This window comes from Protopterus annectens, chromosome 17.part0, assembly GCF_019279795.1.
Source record: "Protopterus annectens isolate FY-2018-M chromosome 17.part0, PAN1.0, whole genome shotgun sequence".
NCBI lineage: Eukaryota > Metazoa > Chordata > Ceratodontiformes > Protopteridae > Protopterus > Protopterus annectens.
Genome location: NC_056751.1, coordinates 631,716,822 through 631,730,324, shown reverse-complemented (window position 1 = coordinate 631,730,324; position 13,503 = coordinate 631,716,822). Strand labels below are relative to the sequence as shown.

The following is a 13,503-nucleotide window of genomic DNA, read 5'->3' as shown; positions in this document are numbered from 1 at the left end:
GGAGGGGGTGTTTGGTCTCTGGGGGCCCTTGAGTTATGCCTCCTTGTTGATAGGAAAAATTAAGAGGTTGGCTGGTTCTTGTGTTTTCATCAGAACTGAGGGTAGTTGATCATGAATGCCTTTTCCTTCGGTAAAAGATGTTTGATTAATGCAGTCTCTCCTCTCCCAGGGCTATTATACCTTCTGATGCAAGTCAGACTAGATAATACCAGCCCCAGGAGAAGCTCTTGCTTTCCATTTCTGATGCCTCTAGCAATAGTGAGTGTTCCCAAATTTTATTTTGTACCATTTCTCTTTTATCATTATGGGTAGCTGATTTCAACCACAGAGCGTTTTTTTTTTTTTTTAGTTCTTTTGGAAAAAATGTCAAAGGTTTTATTAGTGTACTTTTAGCCTTTCTGCTTATGTTGCATACTTAATGGACTGCAAGAGTTGCTTCTTTTGGACTAGGAGATGCATGTGTGTACTTTCACTGTTTCTGTCCGTCATTGTTTGGATTACTTTAGTCACTTTTTTCAAATCTGTTTATGCTGCAGTATTGTGAAGGCACATTTTTAACTTTCTGCCTTCCTAGGTCTCTTAGAGAGTAAAACATTGGTCAAACACTAGGTAACTAAGTAACTGTAGGGGAGTCCTCCACCTTTGAAATTCTGTTGTGTGGATTCACTTTAGAAGTCTGTTCTGAAGACATTTCAGTTTTGAGTACTCCTGTGTTCTGTTCCTTGTAGAGTGATGACTATGAGGAAGAAGACTCTCAGGAGGAAGAGGAGGATGAATCAACAGTAAGAAGTAGCAGCGAAACACAAAGGCAAATGGTAAGTGGAAAATACTAAATACCTCAGCATAACAATTTTGTTTTTCTGATGCCACCTGAGTCTCTCAGAAATCCTAGGTAGTTCTTTATTTTCTTTTTTTGGGTGACTTAACAACGCATTACAGAGATGTCTTACTCAGTATCATTCAGTACACAGCCAAATGCTGCAGGGATTCAGATCAGCATCTCCAACCTTTCCATTTCGAGCTTTATTCGTTATAGCAACCTACCTTCTTACCTCCTTCTTACAGGTTTCCTACAACTACACAGGCTAGATCACCCATTTTACCTCTCTACCAGCTTGAGTGACTGAACTAAGTTTAATGTCCTAAACTTGGAAGAAGAGTAGAGTGGCAGGTCTTACAAAGTCAGATAGTTTCAAGTCACGATTTAAGGCATTGGGGCGCTTATTTATGTATATGCCACATTGGCAGTCTGAATAGATGGAACACTTTGTGCTTGCATTTTTGGGCATGATTTGCATTTTACTTCACAGCAGTCAGAAGTGATCCAGAAAGTCTGAGTTTTTATTTGCATGCTTCCTTGGTAATAACTTAATTTACTGTTGTGATTTCAAACTGTGGAGGTAATGACATGCTTAAAGAATTCATTTTAACCAGTCTGACTCACAAAGGAAGTATGCTGTCATATCAAAACAGTCGTGTGAAAATCAGAGTTCTCTAGCTTAGTATTCCTACATATGTCAGTATGAATATTTTTTCTGCTCCCCCTTATGCTGTAAGGCAAAGCATGCAGCAGACCCTTCTAGCCACTCATATTTTATATCAGGAGAAGTCTAGAAAGGAGATAAAATTCCTTCAGGGGCTCCAACCCAGCTGTATTGTTTGTGTGTGGTGAGAGATAATGGTGCGGGGAGGAGGGATGGATTGCAAAATTACTTGTTTGAAAGAATGCATATATTGCCATTGTAGGCAAACAAAGTAGGCTTTTTGATATCTTTGGTTTTACTGACATATCCTAGTGTGCTACCCACAACCATAAATCCATACAGTAGAATAAACTGCTTGAGGCCTGCAGATGTGGAAGAGAAATCAGCCATGGCATAAAAATGTGAAAACTGTATTACAATACTTCTGTGTCACAGTATTTAAAATGATTTTATAGACTTAATAGCCACAATTAGTACTGGAAATTTGGAAACTTTATGCCAGTAATGTAACCATTTTATGCTTCAGTTGTCATTGTGTGTATTCATGAATTTCAAAAATACATAGTTAAGTACAGTTAGAACACACAGCAGAGAAGCGCAGCAGTTTGAATATTATGTATGTTATTTATGTAGGAGATCACTTGGTTATAGAAGGCATTACGGATTAAAAAACTGTGTTGATGAAAGGCAGAGATTTTGTGACTTGGCATGTGTTCAAATGGGCAACAGACATTTTCCAGATAGCTTGTTATACCATTACAGTTACTAAACTTAAGCTAAATTATACTGACTCTAATAAAACAGGTTATTGCTTAGAATTATACAGAAATACCAGAAAAGTGCATCTTAGCATCTAGACTTGGAAGGAGGAGTAATGAGGTTTATGAATGTTGTAAAAGGAAGAGCTGGCTTTCATAATAGTCTGGGAAGACAGACCATAGTACAATCAATAGGGGAAAAAAAGGACGGAAATCCTTTCTTGGATTTTGTTTATTCTTAGTTTTATTTTTGTAGGTTGTTACAGTAATTAGTATTTGAGGAGGAGATTGGTTTTGTAAGATAGTTATAGATACATCTAAGGCCTTTTTAAAGGAATAAAATTCTCTTAATCACAGTAATACTGTAGATGATGATGTTGCCTTTTTTATAAAATACTTAGACTGTCAAGAAATGTTGCCTTGTGAACAGTCACAAATGTGAGCTTAATGTAAATTTGCTATGCAGCTGTTTAGTAACTTGAGTGTTATAAAATATATTTTCCATAGATCTCATTTTTCTCTACTTTACAGAGATGCAGAGAGCACTAACTAATCACTCTTCGTGTCCTGCAGAGTGTTACTTCCACTGCTTATTACAGCACAATAACAGGAAGTTTCTGTCTTACTGTGCTAAAATATCTCATCCCAAACCTAACCATGATGCTTTTCCTGTATTTTCTGAATGTTTGTTTTTAAAGGAAATTTCTCATTGCCAGGCTAAATAGGCAGGGTCTGTGGCTGGTCATAAATGCCAGTTGTCCAACACTGGAACAAAAGGCTCCATGAGGGTGAGATAGACCCTCAGCTGACCTTCTTTCACTGATGTACTACAGTTATTGCAGTAAGGATTTACCCCATCAGCTGCTTCCTGAGGTATTTAGTTATTTATATTTTTCTGTAAGTATTCAGATGATAGGAGAAAATCATTTTTTCTTTGTGGTTGGGTATTTTGCTTGAATTATTAGACCACCCACTTTATGTGCATGTAACTCTATTGATACTGTACTGATTTAATTTTGCATATGCAATGAGGATGCTAAGAAAAAAAGATGTCATTTCATCTGTCCTGCTGTTATTTATGTATAACGGGATTCGGCAGTACTGTCTTCTGTATAAAAGTGAAACAGGATGTTGTAGAACAGCTTTATTTTGCTAGGAACAAAGCGTGATAAAACTGGATACTGAATAAAGAATTCATTATTAAAGACTATTTTTCTTTATGTTTACACTTTCTTAATGGTATGCACAGATAAAACTTGTGTTTAGCTGCTAAAATATGTACAAAGGAAATTAAATTAATTTTGCAGTCTATAGTTACAGAAGAGGAAACAGAACTGAGGTTATTACCCGTCAACTGTCCAGATTTTCGCAGAATGTCCATATTTTTTCCTCGTATATGTGTGTGTTTTTTTTTGGCTAATCACCAAGGATTAAAGTCAGTAAATAACATACATTTCAGTTTCAGGTGTAATATCCTTCAGCAAATGCATGCTAACACAAATCCTGTTATTCTATAGACTTTCTAAGTTTATAGGAGCAATATTTAAAATCTGTCGATATTTTGAGTTTTCTCTCCCCCATAATTTTAGGCTTTCTCAAGATTTCTTGTAGGAAAAGGTTGAGAGGCATGCTGAGGTTGCTGTTAGTCATGGTCCTTGGAAAAATACAATATTGTTGTTGTTTGTCTTTCGGCTTTTCCCGGTTAGGGGTCGCCACAGCGGAACTCCGGTCCGCTAATGATTGGCAGTAGATTTTCACGAACGCCGAGGTGCCAGCTTGACGTTCAACCTTCAACGAAGGCATGCCCATTTACGCATGTCTTTTGAAGGCCCACCCAACCGTGGGGGGGACATGCAGACTTCACACAGAAGGCACTCTCCGCACTCCAGCTGAGAATCAAACGGGAGAACCTCTTGCTGTGAGGCAACAGCGCTACCTCTGCACCTGATCCCTTGTTTATATCTTAATGTTTTAAATGACACAGTTCTGACATTTACAAATGGTTGTTTAATGGAAGGAAGCAAAATCCTTAGAGTTTGATAAATGTGGTCTAAGCTCATGGTTCACACTGTACTGCAAAATAAAATAAATGTGTGATATGACACAGGAACTAAAAGTGGTTCTTTCTCTCATCCAAAACAGCTGTCAGCTAAAGTGATCTGAATGATATAACTAAAATATAGTAAACATTTTTAAGTAAAATGTAATGTAGTGTGACTGAGAGCTCTGTTGCACGAGATTATACGATGATAAACTATTGAATGTAAAAGGAACCATGAACATTTGAAACAATCAGTAATACATGTGTGCTTAGGTACTTAAGAAGCCAAGTGTTTGCTGTGAATAAATTTGGTTATGGCATTTTGATGCTCCTGCAAGTTTTGTGTCTGTACACACTTATTTTTAATAGAATTTGATTGTGCATACTATATCCACATATCGCTTTTAAATCTAAGATGAGAACATATGTAAACAGCAAGGACAGTTAGGGAAGCTATAATAAAACTCAAAAGGAAATGTACTTTGCGTTTAAGGTAAAAAGGAAAGCAAACTTTGGAAGTGCTGTAAGAAAGTTTGAAGAAGTTCCACTTACCAACTGTGCACTTTTTAATGTCTTGCATATTTATTTATTTTTCTTTGGAAGTGGTGAAAAGTCTCATATTCCCATGATATTGCAATGGTTTAAAAGCAATAATGCACAGGTATCTATGCCATTCTTAATATATGCAGTGTCCTCTCTTGAACTTTTTGAAACCAGTCTCTTCATTATGAGGGTGTAACAAAAAAGGTGTTTTTTTATTTGGTAGTTAGAATCTCCTGAAATAGCTCAAGAGACTGCTTATTTCCAGTATAGCCTTGCAAACAGTAGGATTGAAATAGGAATCACTATTTTAAAAAATGTTCTCTGTTAATGAGATATCGAAGTTATCGATATTCATCAAAGATACCCACACCTCCAGGTTGGTGGCAAAGCACGAAGCATCAGAGACTATCCATGTGCAACTAACAGTGGGTAAAACTGTCTTCCAGTTTATAGCCTGCTACAGACCACCCTCCCAAACCCAGGAACCCCACTCGGCCTTCCTGAGAACACTGGAAAATATGAAGGTCTCTCCAAACACCATTATATTGGGCGACTTCAACTACCCAAACATAGACTGGGAGCATTACTCTAGCTCCAACACCCTAGCCCAAAGGTTCCTAGAATTTATAAACTCAAATGCTATGGAGCAACTTGTTACCACTCCCACAAGAGGGAAAACATACTGGACCTGATCATCACCAACATGGGGACTCTATGCTCCAGACCAGAAGTGTATCCCTCACTGGTAAGATCAGACCATAAACTAATCTCACTGGATATTCACATCCCGACCCCACCCCCTGCCCAGAAAACCACAGTGAAAAACTTCTCTAAAGCAAATTTCACACTCCTCAAAACCGAGGTGGAATCCTTCAACGCCCCCGGGCCTATGGAAAATACGCCCAGACCGCAGAATCCTTTATAAATGCATTCTATGAACACCTTCAGGAATGCATGGATCATCGATCCCAAATAAAACCAAGACCCAATCCTCCAAAGGCAGGCGTCCTGTCTGGTGGACCCCAGCCATAAACAAACTATACAATAGAAGGAGGAAGCTACTAAATGATAGAGCAAAATCCCAAAAGGGAAGGCATCACTGATCAGTATTAGCAAAAACTATGGGCACTCATAAAATTGTCTAAGGCCAGCTTTGAGAGAAAAATTGCACAGGACACTAAGGATAATCACAAGGCTTTCTTTAGTTATGTTAGGAACCTGGGTGGTAATTCCCAGATATGCTCAGAATTGGTCCAAAATGACAAAAATACACTGAACCCACAGACATTGCCAACATCCTAGCTGACAGGTTCAGCGCAAACTTCTCCCTCCCACCAAAAGGGCAAATATCTATCCCAGCAGAGTGCTGCCCCTGACATCTCAGATGCTCAGGTAAGAGCCGCCTCTCCAAAGCAAAAACACAGCATCAATGGGACCAGGCGGTGTCCCGGGCTGCCCTACATGAACTCCAAGAAGAGCTAAACCCAAACATAAAACTACTGTTCAATCTCAGCCTTACAACAGGATATGTGCCCACCCAAAGAGTGGCGTACAGCAACAGTGGTCCCTCTCCATAAAGGTGGTGCCTCAACGGATCCTGGAAACTATCGCCCCATAAGCCTGACTAGCTTGGTCTGCAAAGCTATGGAAAGGATCATCATGAACCTCATAAATAAAGATATTGGGGACCTACAGACACGAGATCCTACCCAGTTCGGCTTTGTTAAGAGCAGATCCTGCCTCTTAAACCTGATTGATTTCTTTGAAACAGTCACCAAGGCCATTGATGAGGGGAAGGTGGTCCACACAGCCTACCTGGACCTCACAAAAGCCTTCGATACAATACCCCACTCGGGCATTATAGATAAGCTCACCAGCTTAAATATAAACCCCTATGTCACTAGATGGATTGCAAACTGGCTCAAGGACAGAACCCACATGGTTAGAATTGCTGGAGCCATGTCAGACTCCAAACCAGTTACAAGTGGTGTCCCACAAGGCTCAGTCCTGGGACCTCTCTTGTTCGGTATATATTTCTCGGAGGTACAGGCCAACACGGAAGGACTGTGGCTGACCAAGTTCACAGATGACTGCAAACTGGGCGCCATAATCAACTCTCCAGCTGACACAAGCATCCTCCAAAAGGGCCTCATAGAAACAGACAACTGGTGCCAGAGCCATGGCCTCAAGCTAAATGCCAAAAGTGTATAGTCATCCCTTTGGCAAAACAAAGTGCCCACAAATTACCACATAGGTGGTAATCCATTAAGTACAGAAGAAGTAATTAGGGACCTGGGGACCCAAGTTGATAGAGTCTCTCATTTGACAACCACGTGGCCAAAGTGGTTAGAAAAACATTTTATATAGCCCACCTAATCATGAAGGGATTCACATCTAGATCAGAGGAGGTCATCGTGCCTCTTTACTCATCCCTCATCAGGCCCATAATTGAGTACAATGCCCCTTTTGGGATGTACCTTACCAGACACCTGCAGCAACTGGAAAGACCCCAAAAGTACCTCACCAAGAGGATCAAAGGGCTCAAACAGATGCCATATGCTGCCCGGTTAAAGAAACTCCAGCTCTACTCAGTGGCATACCGCCTGTTCAGAGGTGATCTGTGCCTGACGTATAAAGCCATGTCCAACCTGGAATTAATGGACATGCTGCACCTCAGAAAATCCAAATCCCATCGAGCTACACGCTCGAGACTTGAACCTCAGCACTGAAATAAATAGGACATGCTGGAGGGACAGATTCATAACCCAGAGGCTCCCTTCACTCTGGAATAAAATCCCAGTCCAGGTTAGGCAGAGTCCCTCATTGACTCTCTTCAAGAGGAATCTTGATGAGTGGATGGGAGATCATAGGTTTACCCCGGTATCACTTCTGTGTCACTGTTAGACAGAGGCACAGTATACTAACCTCGAAAAAGGGCATAGCAAAATAAATTTAAAATGGGTGGCGAAAGCCAAACACATTCTGGCTAGGCTTATAAATGCCCTAGTGCAGATAGCCTAGTATGAACCTATGAACCTATTAAAATAAGATGGCTGTGTTGGTGTAGAGGAGTAGAACCCTGACTATGACCCAGGCAATTCGAGTTTGACTAGTGACTCTGGCATCTGTTAGAAAGAATGTTGAAGCTTTGCCTGGTTAACTTTCTTTTGAGAGTAGGGATGGGGTGCATGTCCTGTGTTATTCCCCTAGCAAGTTTGTCAGAGGAGACTAAGAAAATCGGTAGTGTCACCTATAGAATGAGGAAGCAGGCCCCAGGAGGAACACCACATATGAATGTAAGTAGTGTTCTCACAAGGCTCACTTTACATCCTCACTCCACTAATAGCATGCATGTGCAAGGGCTAAGGCTACAACTTGTAAGTGGAAAGTCTTCCTGCTGGAAGCAGTATTATTGACTCTGTCCCACTGTCACTCCAGCAGGGTTAGCCAGTTATTACTTGGATAACTTGAATTGCTTCATATTTGTGTTTTGTCAGTAAATGATGTTTGTAGCTTAAAACTGCTCTAAATGTAATGCTTAGATATGTAGGCTCGGTATATCTTAAATACATAATAATGATATTACAAAAATATTTACATTATTGAAACTTTAATGTCATCGTTTCTTTTGGTTGCCATTTGTCCTGATTTACGTATTAGAATCATTCACAGTATAAAGCTCCTTGCCCTTTTTCTGGCAGTAGCCACAAGCAGGGCATTAAATGTCCTGGTTTTGAAGCATTTTCTGTGGTGCTGATTGCATTGTGAATGGAAAATTGATAAATAAATCATTACACCATCTCTGTTTGTGATGTTCTAACATTTGTATTTCTGTTACAAGAACAAGAAATCTGGTATTTCATGAGCTTTTTACTACCTGAACTTTTTTTTTTTTGTTATTGCAGTGAAACAGAGTATTGATTAGCGGGGTTTGTAATGTTTTATTTTTTATTTCTTTACAATTTTGGTATGAACTGAATGCTATTAAGATTTTAGTCACTCTATTACAGCATGCAATATTTAAATTTGGAAACTGGTCTGCTTTACGTACTGTATCATAATGTAATCAGCAGGACTGTGGTGGTGGTGCTGCGGTAGCGTTGTCACCTCACAGTAAGATGTCCTGTTCGATTCTCAGCTAGAGCGTCTTCTGTGTGGAGACATGCGTGAATGGGCGTAGCTTTGTTGAAGGTTGTGCGTCAGGGCCGGCAACTCGGCACATAAAAATCTACTGCCAGTCATTAGCGGACCAGAGTTCCGCTGTGGCGACCCCTAACTGGGAAAACCGAAAGACACAACATCATAATGTAATCAGCACTGGGTTTCAGCAGTCACTTACATTCTGAGACATGGAGTAGATCATTTGCTGTGAGTCTGTGCCTGATGGCTTTAGTGGAAATGAACAAAACAGTAGTTTGTGTAAAAGACTTCAGTAAGCGGAAGTAATTTTGAGTAGTTACCATAACGATGAGTAAAGTTCAGAAAAAGATTAAGATGGAGAGGCACAGGTGCTGGAGGGGTCAAGGCGAGAAGGATAGTGTGTGTGATCCCTACCGGCTCCCGAGTCCTGAGAGGAGAGATTTTGCTTTTGGCTTGCCACTTGGGTAACATAGATGAAAGGACTAGGTGTTTCAAGCATGGGTCTTAGCCTGCAGAATGCATGCTGCCAATAAGATGTTAAACTGAGGCCCCATCTGCCTGAGTTGGTGGTAGCTCATGTGGATGTAAAAGATCCCATGGCAGCTTTCAAACAAAATAGGGGAAGTTCACAGATGCAAATTTCCCCTAGTCAGTATGAATACCACCATGGGTCTACCCTGAAAAGAGGCCACTGGCCTAGTGGGTCGAACTTAGTCAGCAAAATGTAAGTAATTCAGGTGTGCAAAACTGAACAGCTCAAAAAGTAGTGTGTGTTTGTGAGTGTGCTTGGGTGTGTCTGTATTGAGGCTTGCAAGCTTTCTTGATGTTTGCAACATTAATGGAGCTTTAAGAAGCCACCAAGGAGTGAGAGCTCCAGTGGTAGGCCATTCCACAAGATCTGTTAGCAGGCCCACTCCCTAACACTTGACTGACACCAGTGAAGGAACTATTGATTTGATTGGCCTTCCCAGGCTTGAATAAATGAACCATAAAGCTATACTGCCTGGCTCAGGATACCCAACTCATCCTGCTGCAGAATAAATGGGACTATGGTACATCATACAGAGTCATGTGAAGTAGAAGAGAATGATTAAGATGGGTTAATTCTATAATTGGTACTCTTAGTTGCTTACTATTTTAGTGATATAGTTGAATCAGTAGTCAGTCTCGCACATACACACACACACACACATACACACACACACACACACACTAATCTTCCAGCATTGTTTTGGGAAAGACCGTACAAATCTTGTACTTAAAACCTTAATTGTATGCTATTAATTTTGTGCATAATCTATTTCTTTCTTTATTTTACATTTGTTTACCTGGAAAGTCCGATTGGGCAAAGCCCACTTTCATTGGAGGCCCAAGGAGAAAATTTCCACAAAAAGTGACAGTACATACAACAATAGTAACAGTAAATACAGCATGACAAACAATATGCACAACATAAGTTGCAGTAGATACAGCAAGTCTAACAGTCAATACAACATCAGGTATGGAACTTAAAATAGTGATGATATTAACATAGAATCTGAGAGTATTATTTTTCATTTGTAAAGAGAAAATAATGCTAGATTTATCACACATTTAGGAATAAAAAGAAAAGTAGTCATACAAATAAGATCATGCGTGCTGTTAAGTTTGGGTCTTGCAATGGGGACTAATAGCAAACTATGCCAATTGGCAAAGAACAGCAGAAGAATGTAAACAGCTTTTAACTTAACAAAAAGTGAGGCAGAACAAAGTGTCTAAAAGCTTTTAAAGCCATTTTAACTTACGCCAGATGAGCACTTAATTCCTGCCTACTGTATTTCTCAGCTTTCCCTGATTATGCAGAAGACCCCTGATTTTGTCGTAGGTTTTAGCCCTGTACCTCATAAAATATTTGATTTTCTGGTAAATCATTGAGGATTACAGGCAGTCAGTGATACCAGATATTATAGCTTCATACTACTTATCATTCAGCAAATGCATATTGATGGAAAATCTGTTGTTATATTAACATTTTAAGTAAATTACAGCAATATTTTATATATTGCCCCCTGGTTTTGATACTTTGTCACCTCCCATTATTTTTAGGTTTGTCCTCTTTGTAAATATCTACCTCATATATGTATGTAATGCATATGTTGGATGTGAATTCTTGTACAGTATATAATGTCTGGCCTTTTAGCTTGATCTGTTTTAATAATTGTATATTGTAACTAATTCTTCAATTTGTATTTAAACTTTCATGTTTTAATAATTGTGTGATATATGAAGGTGGCAGCACAGTGGTGCAGCAGTTAGTGTTGTCATCTCATAGCAAGAGATTCCCCAGGTCGATTCTCGACTGGGGTGTCTTCTCTGTGGTGTATGCATGTCTCCTTGTGTTTGCATGGGTTTACTCTGCGTGCTCTGGTTTCCTCCCACATTCGAACGACAATGCAGCAGGTGGATTGGGCATTCTAAATTGGCAATAGGTGTGATTGTGCATGCGAGTGTGTGGTGTGGAAGAACTACTGAGACAGGGCTAGCCACCCGGCAGTGTAAACCTTTGCGCTAGATGATTGCCTTTGCTGAAGTGACACCCTGAAGCTCTGTGTAAAAATGGGAAAATGGGTTGTGGATGAATGGATAGAGCTTTTCTCCCCAGGCCTCCTCTGAAAAGGGATTCACGCTAAACCCACTCCATATCATGGTAAACAAAGGCAAAATAAAATAAATTTTGGAATATCGTATATGTAGTGGGTGGCATTAGTTGACTTTACTACTTTTTCACAAAATGATACATTTTAGAAGGCAATGGAAGAAAACTATATGGCAAAAATAGGAACATCCATGGAAATTGTGGCATGCTGAGTTTACAGAAGAAATAATGACTATACTGGCAGATAACTTGATAAGGGCAGTAAACTGTATGGCTTTGTAGGAATACTTTGTTGTACACAGGCAACAAAGTCCCTGTAATTGCAAGCTTGTTCATGGAACCTGTTTTTGAATGAAAAATGTCTTGTGCTGCTGTTTGTGCTTTATTCTGGGCTGGCTTTGCATGACTAATGTAATTTATATAAAGTTAAATGGAATACTTTATTTTGGCCATATGTTTTATCACACTCAGACATTTGAAGTTTACACAGTCAAGTGGCTGTACCTGATGAATATGGACATAACAGTTTGTGAATGGTCTCTTATGGCTGAAATGTTCTGAAATGGATAATGCTTTTTACTGGTTATAAGTATACATTTAAAACAGTCAGGATGGTGATTCCAAAAGAATATGTGCACTTGTGCAATTAAAAAAAAATGTTTTGAGGGGCCCATGGTTGAAAACTGTTCAGGGCTCAAGGCAAATTTAGTCTGCTACTGCTTGTCAGAATTTACAAGAAACATACATGTATCTCACTCTTTTAAAATGTGGTCTTTCTATGGAGAAGTGTAATAGACAAATCATTAAAATTAGAATTTAGAGAGGAAAATGGTAAATTCTATATACCGTATTTCATGTAGATACTTTAAGAAGGAACATGTGTGCAAGTCAGAGTATGTCTGGTGATGTGCTTGCAGCTTCCTGTGAGATGATATCATGACCCCTGGCTTAATAAACCACAGTTCTAGCCTCTCAGCTCCAAGGCCACATGTTTTTACATGGATGCACAGTTTTTACAGTGAGTGTACCAATGTCTGATACACAGTCTGTGATGTCCCTGAATTGCCTTCCCTATGTTTAGTGTGTTTGAGTGAGTGTTCTTAACACACTTAAGTATCAATTGCTAGGTTGTATATAAAACCCTAAGAATGGTATGTAATGTGCTGTCAGGTTACACTGTGTTTAGGCTTGAAGGTAAGGATTTCAAACTCCGCTCTGCTCTACATCAGGTTTATTTACAGAAAGCGGTATTATTGGAACCAGTACAGCTAGCATGCATTTTAGTATATAATTTATCAACTATGTTTTTACTAATGAGGAATTACTAATTTTATTAAAAGGATATTTTGTGTCCTGATGGCATATGAACATGATTGCAGTTACGGCTTCAACTAAATGAATATAGTTGAAGCCATGACTGCCATAAAAGAAAGCACTAGAAAATTGAATGTGATGTTTATTTAATGAAGTCATTCATTCAATTTCTAAAGTTGTAAGAAAGCTAAGTACGTATACTGCCACATATTTGAAAAGGTATGTGAGAAAGAGTTTAAAAAAGTTATAAAACAACCACCTAAGGTAAAATACTTGAATTTATCTTTTATTGAAAAGGAATGTTTGAATAGGGTACATAACTGAGATATATGAAGGCAGACAAAGGTGTGTCTGTTTTCAGAATGGATGTAGATAAATACAGTGGTAAAATTTTAAATTTGTTTGATAATGAATGCAGGTTTCTTCTTTTGAGGTAAGTAAGAGTAACAAATATAGTAATGTGACATTTCACTGCTGGTGTTTAGATGGGCTAATAATGTAACAGCTGAAAAGCTTTTTTTAAGGTTGAGCATTCTAGAATTGGAGTTATCTTTAGGATGCCAAAGCTACTTAAGTTAAGACTGTATT

At 39.1% G+C, this 13,503-nt stretch overlaps 1 protein-coding gene across 1 annotated transcript in view; it reads left to right on the top strand.

Annotated features, from left to right (window-relative positions):
- LOC122791483 (protein phosphatase 1 regulatory subunit 12A-like) overlaps positions 1 to 13,503 on the top strand; it is a 1,771,856-nt gene that overhangs the window by 1,365,846 nt on the left and 392,507 nt on the right. The window contains exon 19 of the mRNA XM_044059226.1: positions 729 to 815. Coding sequence (XP_043915161.1) covers positions 729 to 815 — 87 coding nt within the window. The remainder of the gene's footprint in view (positions 1 to 728; positions 816 to 13,503) is intronic.